The 21,129-nt window shown below is 44.0% G+C and overlaps 1 protein-coding gene across 1 annotated transcript in view; it reads left to right on the forward strand.

Moving 5' to 3' along the window:
* Positions 1-18,297, forward strand: part of METTL24 (methyltransferase like 24) — a gene marked incomplete at both ends in the record, with an annotated part of 48,151 nt that extends 29,854 nt beyond the window's left edge. Inside the window, 2 exons of the mRNA XM_080615495.1 lie at positions 2,733-2,961; positions 17,983-18,297. Of these exons, the coding sequence (XP_080471621.1) occupies positions 2,733-2,961; positions 17,983-18,297 (544 nt within the window). The remainder of the gene's footprint in view (positions 1-2,732; positions 2,962-17,982) is intronic.
* Between the last annotated feature and the right edge of the window lie 2,832 nt (positions 18,298-21,129).

The raw sequence follows: 21,129 nt of genomic DNA on the forward strand, positions 1-21,129 counted from the left end.
GCTGTTGACCCTCTGTGAACCCTGGGAGCAGGGGACAGCCAAGGGACACTGCTCCCTGTGGTGCTGCACTCTGTCCTGGTCAGCATCCCTGCCCTGCTGCTGGATGGGAGCAGTGCCAGCAAGCCCTTCCTTCCCACTGGCACGCAGAGGAGGAGAGCCATCCTTCAGCTGCTGTTTCTGCTGCTTTGAAAGCAGCACCTCTACTCCCATTGCAGGGGACTGCATGCAACTACCAACTGTAACCGAGCTCCCTTCTCCTTTACAGGAAAAATAGGTCAGGGTACTTAGCATTTTTTTATGTTGATGTTGCTGGAGGCAGCAGCTGCGCTCTCCTGGTGATGGGGAAGGGCCTCTCCAGTCTTCTGTGTGTGAACTCCATGCCTTTCTTTTAAAATCACACTTCCTTTTTAAGTAACACAAAACCTTTCTTAGGAGACCTCATTCGTTTACCTCTTTTCATGCTATGTTGTCCCTTAGCGTGATCATGTGTGAGCCAGGAATTTTACAAACCAATTCTTTTGGAGATGACCTCATTTTCTCTCCTAAATATTTGTTGTTGGTTACATCTCTCCTCAGGCATAAATTTGAGCTGTTAGCTAGAGTGCGAGAAGATGTATCAGCACCTTCTTCACTGTCATTACTTTTTTTCCTCTGTTTTGCACCACTGTGAACCTCTCTTTGCAGTCCGTGTGAGCAGCGATCTGTTTGGAAGCAGCCTGAGGTTTGTCTACATCAAAAGCATCTGGTCCTCTACATTGTACCAGCTGGCATGATTTGAAGTGTGTCACGGACACATGTGTCTGTCAGTCGCTGGTAGGCTCATCACTCTAATGCTGTAACTGTCCCCAACAATTCACATGTTCATTTCTAGCCAGCTTCTCATTCCTAAGGGATTACACTGGTCTTTGTCCATCAGTGTCCCTTTTGTAGAAAGCCACATGCAAGTGAATATGTCAATTCACTTGCTTAACTTCTGAACTTTTTACTAATGTGTGTTGAATTTATTAAAAGGAAGCTGCTCTCTTTTCCTCCTACGCAGCTGTGCAGGCTGGAATCATGTGAAATAGAGTTCTTAAAAGCATTCTGGGCTGTTTCTGCAAACCCTGTCTTCTCCTGCTTTCCCAGGATGCCTGAAGGGGAAGGTGGTTGAGGAGAAGACCTTCTAATAAGGCACCATTACACTGTGCTTAGCCAGTATCACAGCAAGTGTCATACCATATTGGAAACTTCCAAAACATATGTTCTTCCGAACATTGTTTCATGAGTTGGATTCATTTTAATTTACCAGTGTGTCATTTATGGAAAATGTTTAGTGCTGGCTTAATGTCATACCGTAGTGTATCATGATTTAAAATGTATTGTGTTTTACAGGTTGATACAAACAGACAGATCTTAGACTCACACCATTGCTTAGGATAATTGTGGTGTAGTGTAGCAGGTGCTCTGACAGTATGACTAAGAGTAGTGCCATGTAATGGTTTGTGTATGATAGATAAATGCCATGCTGTTAGTACATAATAGATATTCTCAATTAGTACAACTGGTTGAAGTGCCCATTTAAAAATCTTGAGACTCTTCCCAGCGCTACATGTGTGTATAATTTAGCATAATTTAGGTTAAGTTTAAGGTTTTGTGCATGATTTGAACCGTGTTTGGAACAAGCTTGGAGGAGCAGGAGTGGGGAGGACATCCTATTTTACGCAGTAGCAGAGGCCTGTGGTCCAGACATGTGGTTATAATGGTAAATACCAGAATTTTTTAGTTCTAGTGTACCCTTTGTAAGCCAGCTGGCTGTAGGAAGCGGGAATGTAGCACAGCCTTGTAAAGTCCATCTTCTCCTTCCAGAGATGGAGACTGAGACCGTGCCACTGTATGATGAGGCTATTAATTTTAGTTCTTCTGTGGGGTCTTTGCCAAATTAGCAGCAGTTTTCTCTGAAGTTGTGTAAAAACTCTGCTACTGTTGTGAAGGAGTCATTTTTAGATTTGCCTTTTTTATTTGTGTCTTCCTGTGCCCAGAGAAAGAGAGGCATGTCGTTCTTGTGTCAGTATTATATAGATTTTAAATGTATTTGTTCTTCTGCTTATGGCTTGGTCATTGGAAGTCTGTGCAGTGGGGGACTAAGGCAAGTTGTAATCTTGTCAAGAAAAAGCAAATTGAAAATAGAGGAATATATAGAGAAAAAATATGAATAGATGAATAATAACAGCACAGTCTAACTTTTAATTTACTTTCTTATAAATGATGTGAGCTTCTGAATTACAAAGAAGCTCTTGGGAAGGTTGTCAGCCTGGCTAAAAGTGGATTAGTTCTTGCCTTGACAGGAGCTGTTCATTCTAATTGTATGCAGTATATAGCTTGAATTTTCTGGTGAGGTTAGTTCAGCCCATTCACTTCTGTAGTTTAATTCTATAAATTACCAATGTCATTAAAAGTTTCTTAAGGTCAGTTATGAATGTGACATTGGGGAAAAATAACACGTGTTCCTTTAACTTTCTTTTATCTAGCTACTTACTCCAAATCTTCAGTAGCTGTTACTGTTGACCATTAGCTTTATTTCTGGTTACCTCATCAGAATTAGGGTTAGATTATGTTCAGTACTGTGGATCTATCCTAAGAAGGAGCACAACAGATCTTCCACTTTGGTTCAGAAACAAATACGTTGGATTTTACTATAAATCTTCAGAATGTCCTAGTTCTTTTTGCGACATTAATAGTTTCTGCTTTTGTAGGCTAGGCAATGATGACAATCAGTTTGAGACAAGCATGGCCAACAGTGGATGTGAGGTGCATCGCTTTGACCCCAGCATCAAGTCAGCACACATTCAGGAGGGTCGGCACCTCTGGTATCATCGCCTGTCCGTTGACTGGAGGGATCCCAATCCAGCCATTGCTGCTCATAAACTTCACAGCAACACGAAGAAGCTGGGCACAATATTGAATGAATTTGGACATCAGAAGGTAAGGACTCGGGGGTCAGGTTTCTGACTGCGGGATTAGCTGTTGGGAAAGCTGCAGAGCTTCCTCCTTGCTGTCTCAGGAGTATGAGCACTTTCCAAGGTTATGTCCTGCAGATATTTCTTCAGCATTATTTGTAATACATTTCTTGGAGGGGTGCCTTTTCTGTCTTGCTTTTTCTGTCTGCTGATGACAGCTACCTTGAGTTTAAAACGCTAGCCATATACTAAATACTTCCCTCCTCCTCCCTTCCTTTTTCCTTTAACTAGCTGGTGACATTTGGTGCTAGTATTTTGAATCCTGTGGAACTTCTGGTCTTTGCCTGAGTATGAGCACTAAGCTACTCATGCAGCCAAGTTTATAAAGAGTGAAAAAAAATATTTGCAAAGTGATTAGAAGAGAAGAGGTAATGGATGGGTTGTTTACATTCTCAAGGTCACTGGTCCTAATTACAGTCATCAACAACAAAAACATCCTGTTTTGAAATTGGCAGCCATCTGTGGGTTTTTTTTTTTTTTTTTTTTTTTACATTTTCCAGTTTGTTTTTAGGGAACTATAAAGACATTAGAAATCTTCAAGCCTCAAATAACTGTTGCCAGAATACATTTGAGGAAGTTCCTTAGGCTGCTTTTAAGAGAGTTTTTCCCTCAGAGGCTATACAAGCATGAATTCAAATGCTAATATACTTATTTGCCTGAAGCTAGTTCTGCTTCTCTTTTTTTTTTTTTTTTAAGAAATAGCCTGAGCTAAGGAGAAGCTTTTCTGTAAGATTTACAAAGCCAGCAGAGCAGTGTTTGTTTGGTTTGTTATTATAAACTGCAAGATGTCCTTTTCAGTTAACTTCTTGCTTTTCTTTAGTATTTTCTTTTGGTTCAGCTCTACTGATTGGACCGTTTTGAAGATACGAGCAGAAAAAAAGCTTTTTTCTACTTCTTAGTCATACTGTAACTATACTAGGCTCTGCATAAGTGAAACATCTGGGAAGACAGGGAGATGGCTTTTCTTTGACATGTGCCTTACATTGAGTGTTTTGATTTTAGAAGAATTAGTCACACAGCAAATGATTAATGACCTGGTCCAGAGAAAGCGTGAGTCTTGTGATACACCAGACCTACTGAGAACAGTCAGTTCCCAGGTTATCATGGTAACACAAAGTGATTGTAAGACCTTCTGTGAATGAGAAGAGTGTAGCTATGAATTCTCAGTATATACCTTTCTGGGCGAAAGTCATCTGACATGAAAACAGCTGGCTCCCACTAGCCAAGGAACATAATGCACATATTACACATGCAATCAGGCTTTGCTCTAGCTGCATACACATAGCATAAGCTTTGGTTAAGTATCTTGGCACATTATGAACACTGTATATAACCTCTTGCTCTGTTAGCATTCAGGTAGCACCCATGTGCAAATTATGACATTAGTGAAGTCAGAAGCTGACTTTGTCTCAGTGAAGATAAAGCTGTTACATGCTCTACAGTCCTCTTTATTTGTGAAATACCTGAGTGGGCTGACCCTCCTCGCATTGTTCTGTTTAGTTTTCATCATTTGGAAGGCAGCCTGAGAAGTTGTATGTCATGTAAAGATACTGATAAACTCCAGTTTATTAAGAGAACATTGAAGGAAATACTGTGGCATTCAGGTTTTCATTCTTCTGGTGAATGCGAGTGGAATGTTCCCTAGACCGAATAAATAAGTTAATTCAAAACAGTTTCACAGAATATTTTCTGAAGCACTTTTTTTTTTTTTTTGATTAGAAAATTAGACCATGCTCTTCATTCCGTTCTTTTTAATTTCAAAAATCCTTCTGCCTACCCTCAAGTCACTCTGTTACCACTTCAAGGCAGGAATTCCAGGCAGCTGCATTTGAAGTTAATGCTTCATTTTCTCCTTGCTTTTATTCTTTGTGATTTGGTACTTGATCCAAGACCCTCCAAGTGATTGAGACTGTTTCTACTGATGCCAGAGACTTTGGATTGAGCTCATGAAGAAAGGACAGACAAGGCCTCCTCTAATTCTTGCCATTGTAGCCTTGAAAAGAAAACATGCAATTTGGGGGTTTTGTGTGCAAGGGAATCGAACAGTTTGAACATGCTTGTTTACACTCTGACTGGGATGAGAGCACACCTGCTATTCTGCAGTCAGTACTGGGACCTCATCCACAGAAAGGGAAACCCATCTTGATATTATGGCAAGAAATACAAACAGGGTTTTGTTGTTACAGTGGATTTGAGGAAAGATTAAAAGAATCGGATCTTTCTAATTGTCTGTGTGGCATAACAGTCCTCAGTTCTCTGGGGAGTGTAAATAGCCTGGAGGTAGAGGACTTATCTAGTACTATATTAGGATAAGACTGACAAAAGAAACATGTAGTCAGAGTATTTGGGGGAACCGTTAGAGTGTGAAATCTTTTAAGCCTTGGAATAATCTCCAAAGGATGTCATGAAAGTCCTGTTTCCTAGTACACAAATCTCAACTGAGAATTTACTGGTGTATCTTTGATTTGCCACAGGAAAGGATAAAGCTATAAAAATTGATCCTTCTTATCTTCCCTCCCTTCCTTCCACCATTTTTTTTTTTGCTGAACATGCACACTTTGTAGCACACTGCTGATAAACAGAGCAAGAAGAGGAGAAAGCCACTAAATACACAGGATTTTCTGTCTTATTGCAGTGGAGTTCAACTTCGTGAAAGCTTTTGCTTTCATGTTCTCTGACTACATACTGGGATGCTACAGTGCTGATGTTCCCTGTGGATTAGTGGTAGGTGGATGGGGAGCTTCTTACAGAGTTGCTGGATCATTCAGTGCAGAAGGAATCTTGAGAGGCCTGTAGTTTAATTCCCTGCTCAAAGCAAGGCCAGCTGTGAAGCCAGACCAGGATATTCAAGGCTTTATCCACTCTGGTCTTGAAAATCACTGAGTTTTCTCCAAAATGGATACTCTACAACTTCTCTGGGCCAGCTGTTGTCCTGCTTGACTGTCCATTGTGAAGAAGTTTCTCCTTATATCCAGTCTGAAAGCCCCCAGTTTCAATTTATGCCTGTTATCTCTTGTCCTCCTTCTATGTACTGCTGAAGAGCCTCTCTGCTGTCTTGATGACCTCTTGGTAGGTCCGACAGATTGATCCATCATTCAAGGCCATCTCATGCCTAGGTTGAGCAAGCCCTGTTTCCCCAGCCTTTCCTTGCAGGGCAAGTACTGTAGTCCTCAACTGTTTTGGTGGCTCCCAGCTGAGCTCACCTCAGTTTACCATTGTCTGTCTTGTGTTGTGGGGAGGAAAACTGAATGTAGTATCTAAATGCACTCTCACAATTTGCATTACTTGGCAGCATAGCTCAGCAGTGGATGAGATGGTTACTTGGAAAAATAAAGCTAGAAACGAGAATATCAGAATACAAAGTAAAACCTTCATTTTATCAGGAAGTGCTCATGGGTGTAACTTTCAGGGGACTACAGGCATTCAGCTCTTGCCATTCAGGTCGTTGTGAATAGTGTAAGAGACCAAACTCTTGTCATTGTTTACCATGAAAAGAAACACAAGGCAGTCTTTAAGTCCTGATTTTGATTTGAAGGCATTAATTTACACTGGCTCTTCACAAAGATTATTTTTTTCCTGTGACAACCTGGCTAACAGGTATCTGCTTCATGTTATTGAACAGGTTAGACTTAGGGTTTCAAAAGGAAAAACCTCCTCCCTTTCACCTGTTACTTATTACTTGACACTTCAAAACACTAAACCCTGAAGCCATTTTGATTAATAACCTCATCTCTTCCTGGGCAAGTAATTTATCACTTGCTTCTCTCCTAAAGCAGATACAATACAGTCTATATTGTGCTGCACTTACAGTTCAGAAGACTGGTGTGAAAGAGCAAAAATTAAAGAAAACAGATTTACCATTTTGGCTTAAAATTGGCTCTGTTTGTAGTACATAATATAAAAGCCCTGGGAGAAAACTGCAGAACAACTTAGTTATGCATAGAAATTCGATTAACAAAACACGAAATTAACTGTCTGTATTCAAGTTTTGGAGTAACCAAATCCATGCAATTACTCTTTACCACACACACCTCAGGACTGCAGGGACCAGAATAGTCCTTTGAACTCTTGACCCTGCCTAACAGAATCATTTAACTTTGATTATGCCTTGCAAGGGTAGACTTAGGCAAGGCACAGGGAGCCTGGGGGTTGCTGTGAGTTATGTTAACTAAAGGGCTGCTCAAGTTCAATATGTGGATGCCACTGGTGTTCATAAACTCTGCTCTGCTGCCATCTTAACTCGTGTAAGGTCCTCAGTACTGGCTGATGAGTGCCTGCAAACTGGTTTACGTCCTGAGGCGGAAGCCTGACCTTAGGATGAGAAGCCAGGAGCTCAGAAGCTCAGTAGCTCTTGCAGGGAGGTGAGTCCTTGTCACTGCTGCTGCTGCAGCCAGGGAACAGCCCCCTTAACCTTGCTGGAGCGGAAAGTTTAGATCTGTGCTTTGCTACCTTTGGTTTTAGCATCAGAAAGACCAAATGAGACCAGATCTCATGAGTCACTGCAAATCCTTAAGTAAATGTCTGGAGTTCAGTCTTCAGAGGTCTTATTTTTTTTTCCTTTGCTTTATTATACTTATTCGGGGCTTTTCCGGAATCTCAATTTTAGATGGAAAAATCCACCCTTCATCTGATTTTAGACTCATTAATTTCACATCCAAGTTGACTTGTGCAATCAATGATCTTTAGGCTTAAGTGGCCCTTTTTTCTGCAGCTGTTATTTACCATTCAGATATATTTGTACCATCCAGATATAGTTGTGAAGAGCAGCCCTTGCTTTGGTAGGGTTATCACACTGCCCTCTCTAAGTCTTCTCCGACATGAGACATCCTCTATTTCCCATAACATCTTATTAAGGTTTTGCTGCCGTACTGCAGCTGGAGCATCAGCAATCAGTACTATTCAGAAGTCCCAGTGGGGTCTCTGCTAATGCTCAGGCTGTGACTGCCTTATTTCCTTTCCTCTCCTGGAAATGTCTGCACTGCTACTGCTTGTCATTGCGTTTGCTTTTATGTAGACACATCATACTGTTTCTTTGTTATATCAGTTTCTGCATGGCACAGAAGAAAGAGTTTTGTCCCAGAACACTGGGTTTTTTGAAGTGTAGATGGCTGATCCTGGCCTATTTATAGTAGAAGTAACTGCACTGTACAGTCCCACTTTAGCACTGGATACTTTTGCACCAGGCAGATTTTGGGCAAGTTGGTTGAGTGTGAGATGTCTCTACCCATGGCAGGGGGTTGGAACTAGATGATCTTAAGGTCCTATCCAACCCTAACTATTCTATGATTCTATGTAATGCCATAGCTATAAGAGCTTATAGTCTAAATGACCTGCCAGGGAGTGGAGGAACATGGAAGTCACCTCCATTGAATTTCTGCGTTTGAGGTAACTGTTGAGGTCCTCATAAACTCAAGGGAAACCATTAAGTTCCATTTCATCTCCTTCAAGGTCAGATGTTTAAAACAGGCTGGATGATGTGACCTGCACATCTCAAATTGCACTTCAGAAGTTCCAGTTTTTCTCTGTGGCCTATAAAGGAGCTTAGACAACTGGTTTGGGTTTAGATGTCTAAGGCTGGGTGAGTTGCGTCCAGTCTTAAGTGGCTTGTCCACAGACTGTGCTCAGTATCTGTCTGCCTGAGATGCTGCCTCTACTGAGCCTCTGTTTGACAAGTCCTAACCTTGGGACTTGAGAGTCCTGCAAGCTGGTCTCACTCCTGGTTTCCATGCTGGTTGTGCTAAGAGGGAGGACGCTGGAGATAACAAATGGATAAGCTACCCAGAAGATGTAATTTTATTTTTTTTAAGTCACCCCATTAGGGCAAAAGCTGGGAATGCTGGAGTGCACCTTATTCTACAGTAAGCATCTGCCTCTAGCTCTGTAGTTTGATTTATGAGTTCTTGTAAGATTTACTGCCCATAACACATTCATTCAGTCCCTTTGAGGCTACACTTGCACATGCTGGACCATATTAATTCCCTGTTTAACACAGCAAGTTTCCTTGGAGTCACAGGAAAGCTGCAGTTTAAGCACTAACCATTGCTGAGTGTGAACCTTTTGTTTGGGGGAGCGTCAGTGAGTTGCCAAATTTTACTCCATGTGCTGAAAAGGGGCAATCAGACTGGTGCAGACGCTTCCAGCTGCAGTTGGACATGCTGCCTTCTGTAACCTTGTAATGGTTGCCCCCAGATAATCTACAAGCTCCTGACACAGTGTTTCTTTCCTGGGTTGCATATATGTTTTAATTTCAGTGGTAATGAAATCAAGGTGGTGATTGCTCAGTGTTTGCTTAGTCAGCTGATGCTGCTGTTGCGTAAAGTATTTTAATCGTAACTAGATTGAAGACTTCGGCTGCAAGGAGAAATGGGCTTGACAACCTCAAATTTCTGGAGGCAAAGATCTTTGGACAGTGATTTACTGCTCACCACCTCTCCCACTCTGTGTTGTATGCAAGGAATGCCTCATACACATTCCTTTACAGGGTTTTCTGTCAGTCCCTTACATCTCCTTTTGCCTCATTTAAATTCTCTCTACCAGGAGCTGTTCTCAAGATATTGTTTAAGGATAGTGATGTTTCTAGGGAGCAACCTGAGGTGCTGTTCAGTATGTGATTGTCAGGCATGGAGCGAAGGTCTTTTTAATGATACTGTTGGCTGAATGTGGTGTGATGTGTAGCCTTTTCTTCCCCTAGGAAAAGAACTAATGCAGTGCCTGAATTGCAATGAAAGTATTTCGCTGTTGAAGCAGAACTTATGCAGGTCATCTTTGGAAACAAACAAACAAAACAAAACAAAGGGGCATTTTCAAACCACATTATTGTCTGCTAAAAATTGGGAAGGAAGGAGCGTTGTTTTTTAGGGTTTTCTTTTATTTTTTTTATTGCCTTTGTTGTGGTCGTTAGACCCTTTAGAAAAAAAATTGGGTATTAATATCTGCTTTCCCTCAGCTTTACCAGAGGGCTGCACAAGCTGTGTTCAGTTCCAGCACAGTTCAGTGCACTAATGCCGTTCCACCTTCTTTTCGACAGCAGCGGCATTCCACTATTTTGGTATCAAATAGTTGCATTCAGAAAAGCGTGGCACTTGCTGCAGGCACTTTGGAGTCATCATTGGTATGCTGCTGCTGTAAGAAGCCAGGCATTCCTGGTCCACTCTTCTCACTGAAACCAGAGTTCGTCAGGAGCCTGAGGAACCTGCCATACCTGGTACCAGATGCAGAGCCATCTGCTGAGCTCAGACCTGTATTCGTGCTCTCCAGCTGCTGCTTAAGCCATTAGCACTGGCTTAGGTACAGTGTGTGAATCTGTAGGTTTTTAGTTCGGTCAAGGTGCTGAATATCGGCTCAGGGTAGTGGTCCATGACACGACACTGGATTAATGAGAGTTGAGAGCAGTCCCCTTTCCATAAGCATCCTGGTCTTTCTCCGCTACCCATATTTCATAACGATTTCCAGGGAGTAATTCACATTAACAAGTTCTTTTGATAAATGGCCTATCCAAAGCACTTAGGAACTCTATGCAAAAAAGTCATTTACCCCCACATGCACATTTGTCCCTAGTAGCTCATTCCTCCTTCCTGTCACTGTTCACAAATTCTTGTTACTGGAATTGGTCATCTCTTGTTTGATTACTTTCCCGTTAGTGTCTGGATCCTGTCTGGTCTCATTTTTGAGCTGACAGTAGTTTAAGGTATCCCTCTATTCTCAAAAATTGAAATCCAGAGATCAAAGCTACAGCAGCTCTCCTTTTCCCTTCTCACTGCCTGTACCAGATGAAATCTGGTAGTTGTGCAAGCAGTTCAGGGTGTTCCTTATTCATGTTTTCAGGAACACAGAGCTTGCTTTCTGCCGTGGTTGCAAACTAACAGCAGGGTGGACAGTGAAGCAGAAGGGAGGCAGGTTGGCACCTTGGACCAGAAATGAAATGAAACAGATAGATGCCCATGAAGGGGTGAAGTCTTAAAGAACTTCATTGCACTGGCTAGTGCAGATGGGACCAGGTCCTCCACCAGATTTAATTGGAGCTATTCGATTATACCAGGGCTGCATATTCTCATCCTGCAGGATATGTTCTTTAAGGTGTGGTAAACAGTTTTTGAAGATGGGACTCTGAGCCCTTTCTTCAATTACTTTTGAAGTCCCTCATGGGCACTGTATTAATAAACAATAACAGGTCTTGCCACTAAAATGCTGTCTACTATGTACAACCATTTTACAGTAGCCTAAGCCCTCTGTCCCTTGTACTTGTGCACACACTCACAGGTCTTGCTCCTCAGGGCTTTGGGAGCAATTGCTGCTTAACTATTTGACTTCTAATGTAAACCTCCTGTGCCAGCTGCTGCCTTGTCCCCTTATAATGTGTTTGTCATATTGCTGCTGACTTTCACCTTTAGTAAGACTGGGATAATGTTGCTTTATGTAAGCACAGAGCAGGGTCCCAGCATCCTTGCTTGGTGCTGGGGTGACACAAACAGACTGCAAGTGTTTGTTCCCCTTTAATGAAGAGACTTGAGGGTGCCGCGTACAGCATTTATCCTTTTGAGTAAACATCCGTTCCCACAGGTGCCCAGCAGTGTCTGGCAGAGAAGATCAAAAGAACAGAAATAAAAGGATTTTCCCCCCTTAGCGGGGGGAGCGGGCAGTGGGACATCTCCTGTGAGATTGGATGGCTGAATGTGCTCTTTGCAAGGTAACTCGTGCAGTCAGCCAGGGCAGCGTGTGGAGTGGCTGCACTTCCAGCCTGGGCTGTTGGCTGCTGGTGGAATAAATGCAACATTTAAAATGCCTGTTTGCAGCATGGGCTTTTCCGAGCAGAGCTCTTGCTCATGATCAGGATGTTAAATTATTTAAAATCAGGGTTTCTGAAGCTCCCTTATGGGATTTTTCCCACTTGGGCAATCTAGCCATCAGATTGAGGGACCTGGTATGGGGATGTTGTTTTCATCTTTTTCTATACAACGGAAGAGCTGTGCAAACTAGAAAAGGTAATATGGTGCAAATGGGAGCTGGAGCATGGTGTTTCTGGGCAGGGATGAACCTTGTGAGCTGCTGCCATTCTGAGCAGGCGAGAAGGTCACTATCTGGGGGGGCTCGTGGCCTCACACTGGCTCCTCACCCTGTTTCCTTTGAGAAAGCACCTCTGAGTCCTCAGGTAGTGGTTAAGCTCCCATTGCCTGCTGTGGAGATTGGTTTCGGTTTAAAGAGTTGGGGAACCAAGATCTCTGATGCTCAGGATTTTTGTGAGGAGAAGGTCCTCTCCCTCAGCATTGTCTACGTGTAGTGCTGGCCTGCCCCATGCTGAGGGCTTGTACAGGGCTTGTACATGCTTGGGTCACTTGTACAGGAACCTTGGTCTTGCTGGGTCAAAGGCTAGACAAGATGTTAAGCACAATAGCTCTAGCTTTAAGGTCATTATAGCATAATGCTAACTAAACCCATCAAACCTGTCTCCAAATCAATTCAGGCTTGAGGACGTGTATTATTTTATGACCAGAAGATGATTAACACATGTGCTGCAGTCCCTTGCTGGTCCAGTGCCCAGTGTGAATTAAGGTGGGAAGTTGCCAAGAACTATTCCTATGGTTCAGAAAAAGGTTTGTGATGACAGGAAGGCCACAGGTGAAACTCTGCAGCCTCCTGACCAAATGCAGACAGGGAGAAAGGATTTCAGGCCATGCTGGTCTCCCAAGTCAGGTGGCAGTTGTTACACCAGAAATTGTCTTGCCCTCTGATAAAGTGGCTTTGAAAAAGACTTCCTTCTAGCTAAAAGGCCTTTTCTTCTCTGTCTGTCCACTGAAGTAAGTGGCATCGCTTAACTGGGCTGGACAGGAGGAGGGGAGAGTGAGGCTGTCTCCTTTTCTGTGATGAGTTTTCAAAGAGAAATTGTTTCCAGATGGAGAGAGCATGTGGGAAACCTCTCGGCATCAGAGAGCAAGGGAGGAAGTGGGGAATGAAAGTGCCAGGTCATCCCCATGCATGGGCTTTGTGGCTATGGGAGGGGGTCACTTGGGGTGCCCTCATGAATCCTTGCTGAGAGTAGTCTGGTGTGGGACAGCATGGGTAAAGTGACTGTAATGCTCCGGAGCACATGGCTGAGATCCTGCATGCACTGGGTGGGCTTTCTGGATGGGTACGTTTGTCTGGGGCCATTACTGCTTCTGGCAAGCTGTTGCGTACAGACAGAGAAAGTTAAATAAGTTTTCTTTATATGAATTTGAAACATTTTTCTCCAGCTTAAGTGGTAAATTTAAGATGTATTAGTATCCCACTTTCATGGGAGCACATCACCAAAACAGGGAGAAAAAAAGACTTCTGACAAGGCTGAGAAGGATCAGCGGTGAGAGCAGAGGAACAAAGCTTGCCTGCTCTCACTGCCGGTTCTCTATTTCAGTGATGTGCATATTGTGCGAGTGAATTCAACTGGACAGTTTTCTCTTTACTGTACAATAAGACCGAAGACCACGTAAGTACGCAGCTGCACAAGCTAGCTTTGTGGCTTTGACGCCTTAAGCAGATCTTGAAGATGTGCCCGATCTGTCATGTTGGGAGTGAATTATCTCACATGACACATTTGTCCCGGAGTCATTTTGAAGCTGGCCATACAGACCATCACAGAGTGAGGTGTAAGCACGGGTGGGAAGGGAGGGAGGTAATTTGAACGAGAAGTGCTGCTATTTGGAGCTGTACATCAGTGACCAGTAGTGATAGATTTTCCTTCTGATTTCAGTATCCATGTTGCTCAGATTGTGCCCACAGCAGTCCCAGTCTTCCCAGTGGATGGCTCTGAGAGAGCCAGGATGGTTCCCCCTCCCACCAATAATGAAGAGCATGGAGAGAGGCAGCTGGAAGCTGCTGGGAGCATAATTTGCCATTAGGCTGTGTAGCATCCTGTCTGCCATCAGTTACAGCCTTGGCTCAGAATGAAAGGGACTGAACATCCAAGCCATCACCTGCTGGTGAGGAGGACCTGTGGATGTATTTTGAAAGGAGGGAAGTATCATTCTGAAAGGCTGCAGATGGAAAAAGAAGCTATGTTTTGAAAAGCCACACTTAAGAACCTGTTTGTTATCTGCAAAGTTATGTGCTATCAAAATATGAATTGGACAGCTTTTTATAGTTATTTTCTGCTGAAAATAGAGAATTGTATGTAGGTAAAGAGGGAGAAAACTGATGCATGGGCAAGCAGAGTTTATCTTGCTGTACGGTGGATGTCAAAATGGTAACCTGGTATCTGAGAGCTGGAGCAGAGGGTTATTTCTCACAGCCTCAAATCCCCGGTGTAGCATTGTGTTTCAAGGAGGATGGGATGGTTCTGAGCTCCACTCCTCCACTTGAAAGCTGTAACGAACTCTCCTCTCCCTGCTTCCAGCTTGTGCTGCAGAGCTGCTCCCACAGAAAGGGAGGGATCCTCCTTACCTGACCCGTACCACATTTGCTGTTTTTGCCTTTCCTGGCTGCTGCTTCCACATGCTGAGTTCATGCTGGAAGTAATACAGCTAAATTGCTTCCTCCAGCTACTCACTCTCAATTGACTCTTCTCCACAGGGAGCTTTAAATGGTGCCCACGGGGCAACACAGAGCCTGAAATCCCCCGTTAACCCTGGTATTTCAAAAATGATCAAGGCAAACAGAGCTCTGATCTCTGCTTTAGGAAATGATGCACAGTTGTAGTAAGTCATTACCTTAAAAAGAAGAAATGAGCCTTCATACAGTATGTGTTGACCTTCACTAACTAAAATGCATTCTTTTTCAGCTGTTTTGTATGCTTGTTTATGTATGAGAAAAGGTCTTTTTTTCCCCTCCAAGTCTCCAGCTACAATGCTGCAGTGCTTTTTCAAAGGAGCTAAACTGGGAAAACATTAAAAAAAAATGCACATTTTTTTACTTTTCTGTGATAACATAGTTTGTGGAAGATGAGAGGAACCAGCTTTAGTCTGTGAGTGCTTGAAATGGGCAGGCAATCAACTCTGCCATCTTTTACCTCCAGGCACTGTAGATCTTTCCCCTCCAGGATTTACTCCCAGCAGCAGATTCCAGTTGTGCTCCCAGGTGAATTAGAGCTCTGAATTTATAGAAGTGCCCACTAATCCTTTCACTGGCACTTTGAATCAAGGCGTTTGGAAGGTGATGGTGCATTTGTTATCTGTAGTGTGTTGCTTATCACTGATGGTAAATATCTCCCGAGCAGTCTAATCATCACAAAACTTGTGTTAGGTGTTAGAAGGACCCTTGTTATTCACTCAAACTACTCTGACACAAAGCTGTCTTGCTGTTTATTTTACCCTATCTGTGGCATGAAATGGAGACTTTGGGCTGAGATGGATGCCTTTCCTGGAAGGCGGTCACAAAAGTTGGTGGGTAGGAACAGGTATCTTCCTTCTTCTAGGTCTCTGAGCAGTGCAGAGCACTAAAGGCAACAAAAAGCCTCTGGTTTGTGTGTGCAGCACATCCCCACTAGCCTTATGTTTCCTTCCTGGTCATTTCAGGATGTGTTTAAGCTGTTATTGCGGTAACTCATTTTATCCTACTGAAACATCGGTTAGCAGCCACTTTTTGGTTCAGTTTTGCAGATACAGTGCAGAGTGTGCAGAGTGCCTGCTGAGCAGCATTAGTGTCTCAAGAGAAAAATAAACAAACCTGGATGATGACTGGAAACATGACCATGGGAAAAAGATGTCCTACTGTTAACCATAAAGAAAGATCATGGGAAACCAAAAGCAAACACTGAGAAACATTTCTCCCCCTAACCCTCCAGGAAAGAAAGGTTTTGAATAATTGTTCTGCTTTCAAAGTCACAGAAGTCTGTGGTTTCTGAAGTGCACCAGCACAGTCCCATGGCAATTGCACCCATGTGGAATCAGCTACCCACAAAATTGCGTTACAGGTAGAGCTGTGAGTTGGTATCTGAAAAATAAGTAACCTATTTCAATGTATAAAGGAAAACAAGTGAACTCAACCATGAAGTAGTCCTCCGAAATGTCATGAACAGCATCATTTACATTCGGCCTCCCCTTGAACCCAAAGGAGTGCTATGTTAAACTGTTTCACTGACGCACAGATAGACAGACTGACAGGCTCTTTGTTGCAGAGTTAAGTTAGGAAATACCAGAGCTAAGGTTGTCTGTGCAACCTTCCTCTCCGCTCCCCGTGCAGACGTGCCACAATACAGGCTTTAATTCCATAATCCCTCTGTCATTTTCCACTGGCCCCCTGCCTCCCTCAGTGTGGAGGAGGCACAATGCTGCCTTAATGAGCAGACAGACGGTGACTTGGCTTGTCTTTATTCGGTCTATGACCATGGACATCATTCAAGTCCCACTTTCCAAGTCCTGCTCTGAAAATGCAGTGTTTTGTTTTCAGCTGGTTTATGGCTAGTCCCACAAACTCTCACAGCTCTTCACAGGCACAACCTTTGCACCCTACAGAGGATTTTCAGTGGTTAATACCCTCATTTTGCAGATGGAGACCAGAGACATCAAGCCTACAGATTCTTGCCATCCCGTGTAAGCCCCTCTCCAGAGAACAAGCAAAGGTAGATGTGGTCATCCCATCCCATGGCCCCATGGTTTCTAGCTGTGGCCTGTGCAAAGCAGAGCTCTGGCTGTACAGGAGAGGTGCTCACAGCACAACCCCTACCCTGAGCCCCTGGATGGAGGGATCTGCAAGCCAGGGTGCCAGCCCACATGGACAGGGCATAGCCTGACACCACTGAGGCATTCTGGGATGATGTGGCTTAGGAAAGTGGTTGCCTTGGCAGTGCTTTTACATCACTCACCCAAATTTATCTCCTGTAGCTACACAGGCGCTTTTCCCAACACCATCGTGATGGTTAGGGTAGGCTGCCAGAGAGAATCTGGGGTTTTTATTGGTTTCTTTTTTTACTGTTCTTGACTCTAAATAAAGTCTTCAGTTTTTCACTTCAACTGCATCTTGAGTGTGAGCAGATGGGCAGCAGCAGAGGCTCAGGTGGAACCAGCACAAGCAAACCCTGCTCTCACAGCAAGGGGAGCTTTCCCCTGTTTGGCTCTGAGACATATAGGCCCTTGAGCTCTGCAGCTTGTGAGTACTACTGCAGTCATCGTTTTCTACCAGTTGTGAAATTGTGCTGAAATGCTCTTTTTTTTATTAAAGCATGCAACTCCCCCCATTTAATCTCCAAGCAAAGTCAACCCACACTTGTGTTGGGCTGTTGGATTTACTGAACATCTTACTACAAAATTAAATAATGGTCTAAACCAAAAACTTTTCCATTAGATGTATTTTTCCCTTCACACAGCTTCATGCCTTCTTTCCTGCTATCCCTTTGTCTTTGGAGGAGCTGCCCTTAAAACTCTGCAGACTCTTTGCATAATTCTCTTTCGATTTAGTCATCCTCACTCAGCATCCATAGTGATGCCTGCAAAAGCTTTGGACAGCATCTTGGCCATGGGTAGTTGATGACCTGAGCTGCTTGGGTCACCAGCTACCTCAGCAGACATTTCTTTCACTCTGGCCTTCTCTTGTACTTGCGTGGTGCATGTCGCATCTGGTACACGAGGATGCTGCTCTACTGTGCTGCTAGTAATCGCTGTTAGTGTGTTTTGTTCTGATGCAGGATTTTATGATGGAGAGATAAAAACCTTAGTTTTTTTATGTCTTTGTTTATTTAGGTCAGCTTCTTTTTCCATAGCTTTGATACCACCACAAGGTTTGTGAAAGAGCTAACGTTCTTTGGTTGTAGGATGAGCTGCATCGAACACCTCAGGGTACAAAGCTTTTCAGACCAGGAGGTGGAGGCAGGAAGGAGAAGGGTTGTGAACAGACAAGCGTGAAACTTCACATAGTGTCCATGTTAGCCCTAGAATGTTCTGAGATTTTTCAGTTTATTTGCAAAAGGATTTGTACGTAGAACAGTTATGTAATTATTAAATGGACAAGCCTGGTCTCTGAAGTTACTGACAATAACTGCCAAGTCCCTCATTTTCACACAGTAATGGTGTTTTTGTTGCAGATTGATGTCCTCAAGGCAGATGTGGAGAGCGCAGAGTGGAAAATCTTGGAAAACCTGATCCTGGAAGATGTTGTTGAGCAGATAGGACAGCTGGTCTTCGAGGTGCACATCCACTGGCCTGGGTTTGAGGTCAGTGGCAATGACAGCACTGTGGTACGGTACTGGTACAGTCTGCTCCGGGAACTGGAGCTGAAGGACTTCAGGCTTTTCCATACCTACAAAGACTTATCAAAACCACAGATGTTTCTGAAAAAGGAAGCCTTCAATGCCAGTAGCTGTTACACACTGAGCTGGGTAAATACAAGATGGAAATAGCAGAGAGGAATTTATGATGTGCAACTGCGAGCCATCTGGCCCCATAGCGTTATTGAAGAGGACTTTGGCATCACTGGCTAAAGTTCCTAAGTATGCACACAGTGACTGCTAACAAAATGGACCAGCTTTTATTTTTATATGTAGTTAAAAGAACCAGCAGTAGGAGAAGATACGTGGTGGAGATTTGCACAGCTATGTATTTGCCAGCGGGTACACTCTCAGAGAACAGAGGTTTCTGTAAAGGTCCATCTGGGGGGCTAACAGCACGGCTTTCCCAGGCTGCCCTGTGCCTGAGTGTGCCAGCATGGAGGGCATCCCTCTGGATTTGCCCCTGGAAGCTCTGCTCACTGAGCTGTGCTGGCCCTCAGGCAGGGGAGTGCTCATGAGGAGGTGCCTTTCTCAGGAAGGGTCAAGTTTTACTTCTCTGTAAAGCCATCATCTTTGATTTGCACCTTCTTTACTTTGGCCTTGTTTCCTATGAAACAAATTTTAGGGAAGAACAGTATGTTCTTGAACCCACTGGCAAATTTCAGCTGAATTTGGCAGAGGCAGAAATTGCCTCCAAACTAAATTCCTACCTGTTTTGTTGAGCAGCTTCTGAGAGCTGTAACTTTGGCTCTTCAAGGCAGTCTGGCTATGGGAAGTGAGTTCAGTGCTTCTCACGCAGGAGATGGTGGGACAGAGAGACTCAGCTGCTGGAAAAGCTGGTACGAAGTGCTTCCACTCCTCAAACTCTGGTGGCTTCAGCCATAGAAGACATGACTTCCCTAGTTCATCTGCTCAGAGAATGGCCTGTTTTAAGTTACACTTACAATGGCCATAGCAAATGGTTTGTCATCTAGTGAGTTACTTGTTTAAAAGAGCTGAAAGTGAAACCTAGTCTTTTCAGTTTGTTTGTTTGGGGGTTTACTTGAAGGTTTTGCTGGTGCCTTCTCCCATGCTGTGCCTGTTCACCTGCTGTGTCCTCACCACTGCCCTGGCCAGGTTGGTTCTCCTTGGCACCAGGAAGCCAGGCCCTGGTTCTGCACTCATGCTGGCAGAGATGCTTGCAGAGGAGGGTACCCTGGTCTGCAGCCATGCTGAGCTCTGCAGGGTGACATGCAGGTTGTCTGCAGCGCACTCTCAGGAGCCAGCCTTGGCTGTTCCCTGAGGAGCTGGGGGGAGGCGGGGGAGGAGGAGAGCTAAAATACATAGCAGGTTGGGGGGGTTTCCTCTTTAAATGAATTTTGACATTAAACTTTGCATTGAAATAAAACATGACACCACTTCCGTGTCTTCAGGAGATGGCGTTTTTGTAACTGCCTTTGCCTTCCCACTTCTGCAGGGCTATGTTCCTGCCCTTGATGTGCCTCAGCCCAGCATTGTGTATTTAACAAGTCTCTCTCTTGTTGCCGTGTTGTTCCTTCTCTTGTAATCCTGGCATTTCCTTCTCTCACACCCTCCTTTCTTTTTTCACCATCTCTGCTGCCTTAGCTCCCTCATCCACTCCTTCCCAGAGCAGGGCCCTGGGCTGGTCCCAGCATGCCCACAGCATCTCAGCAAGCAGCCAGAGGTGGGGAAAATGAGTGCAGGAGCTGTTCCTTCAGGCAGGTGAGTCAGGTTTCTCCCAGAGCCTCTGCTTTGCCTCCGTGCTGGATCGAGCCATTCCCCTCACTTTCCCCAGGCTTCACCCCAAGTCAGGCATCCAGCTTTCCTCCTCTCCCACCTCTCTGAGGACTTGAAACTGCTGCAGTGAAGCTGACTTTGAGCACCCACATTGGCCACAGATGGCACAGACTTTGGGGTGTTAATGGAAGATGCAGAAAACCCCCTCCCTGCTTCAGTGGTGAAGGACGAGGGTGGTGATGGTCTAGTGGAATAGAGGGGATTTTAGTCTCTTCAGTGAAAGCCAGCTCTGTGCCATTGTGTATGCAGGTTTGTATCAGTTTTCCTAGTCACATTTTATCTTGTGGCTAAATGTCAACCCCTTTCTTCTATAACAAATGCATGCTGGTTTTCAATCTACTGCCTTTCAGTCACACTGGCAGTGCCTTGAGTTGTGTGGAGTGTCCGATTTACTGGCTCTCCGGTTTTATTTTCCTTTTAAAAAATAATCCATCTACTTTAGTTACACTAGGATTTGCTGAAGTGGATTGTAATTCTAAGAGGACTTAACGTGGGCTTCTGCACATCAAATGCCTCATTTAGGGAAGAAGGATGATGCAGCCAGACCAGGACTACTGAGCAGGTGATGATCCCAGCTACACCTGTGCTAGTAAATTAAGCAGTGGCTAGCAGCATGCACAGGAATGGCTGTCTGATTAATTGATGAGGTCCCTAGCACAACATTGGCTCAGGCCATTGTGGTGGTTTAGCCCCAGAGCAACTAAGGACTGAGCTGCTCAGTAACTTCCCCCCCCATTCCAGTGGGATGGGGAGGAGAACCAGAAAAAAGGTAAATTTGATCAGTTGAGATAAGAACAGTTTAATAATTTGAAAATAATAGTAATAGAGACAGCAAAAAAGGAGAAATAATACCCAAGAAAGACTGAGTGGTGCATACCATTGCTCACCACCCATCACATTGATGCCCATCCTATCTCTGAGCAGTGATCAGTCCCTTCTGGGTAACTCCCCCCATTTTATATACTGAGCATGACATACTGTGGTATAGAATATCCATTTGGCTAGTTCAGGTCAGGTGTCCTGTCTCTGTACTTTCCTGGCTTCTTGTGCTCCTCCTCACTGCAGAGCATGAGAGACTCAAAAGTCCTTGACTTGGAGGTACGTGGTGCTTAGCAATAACTAAAACATCAGTATGTTATCAGGGAAAAGGTTCTTCACTGAGAGGGT

Source organism: Psittacula echo (genome assembly GCF_963264785.1).
Source record: "Psittacula echo genome assembly, chromosome: 4".
Taxonomy (NCBI): Eukaryota; Metazoa; Chordata; class Aves; order Psittaciformes; family Psittacidae; genus Psittacula; species Psittacula echo.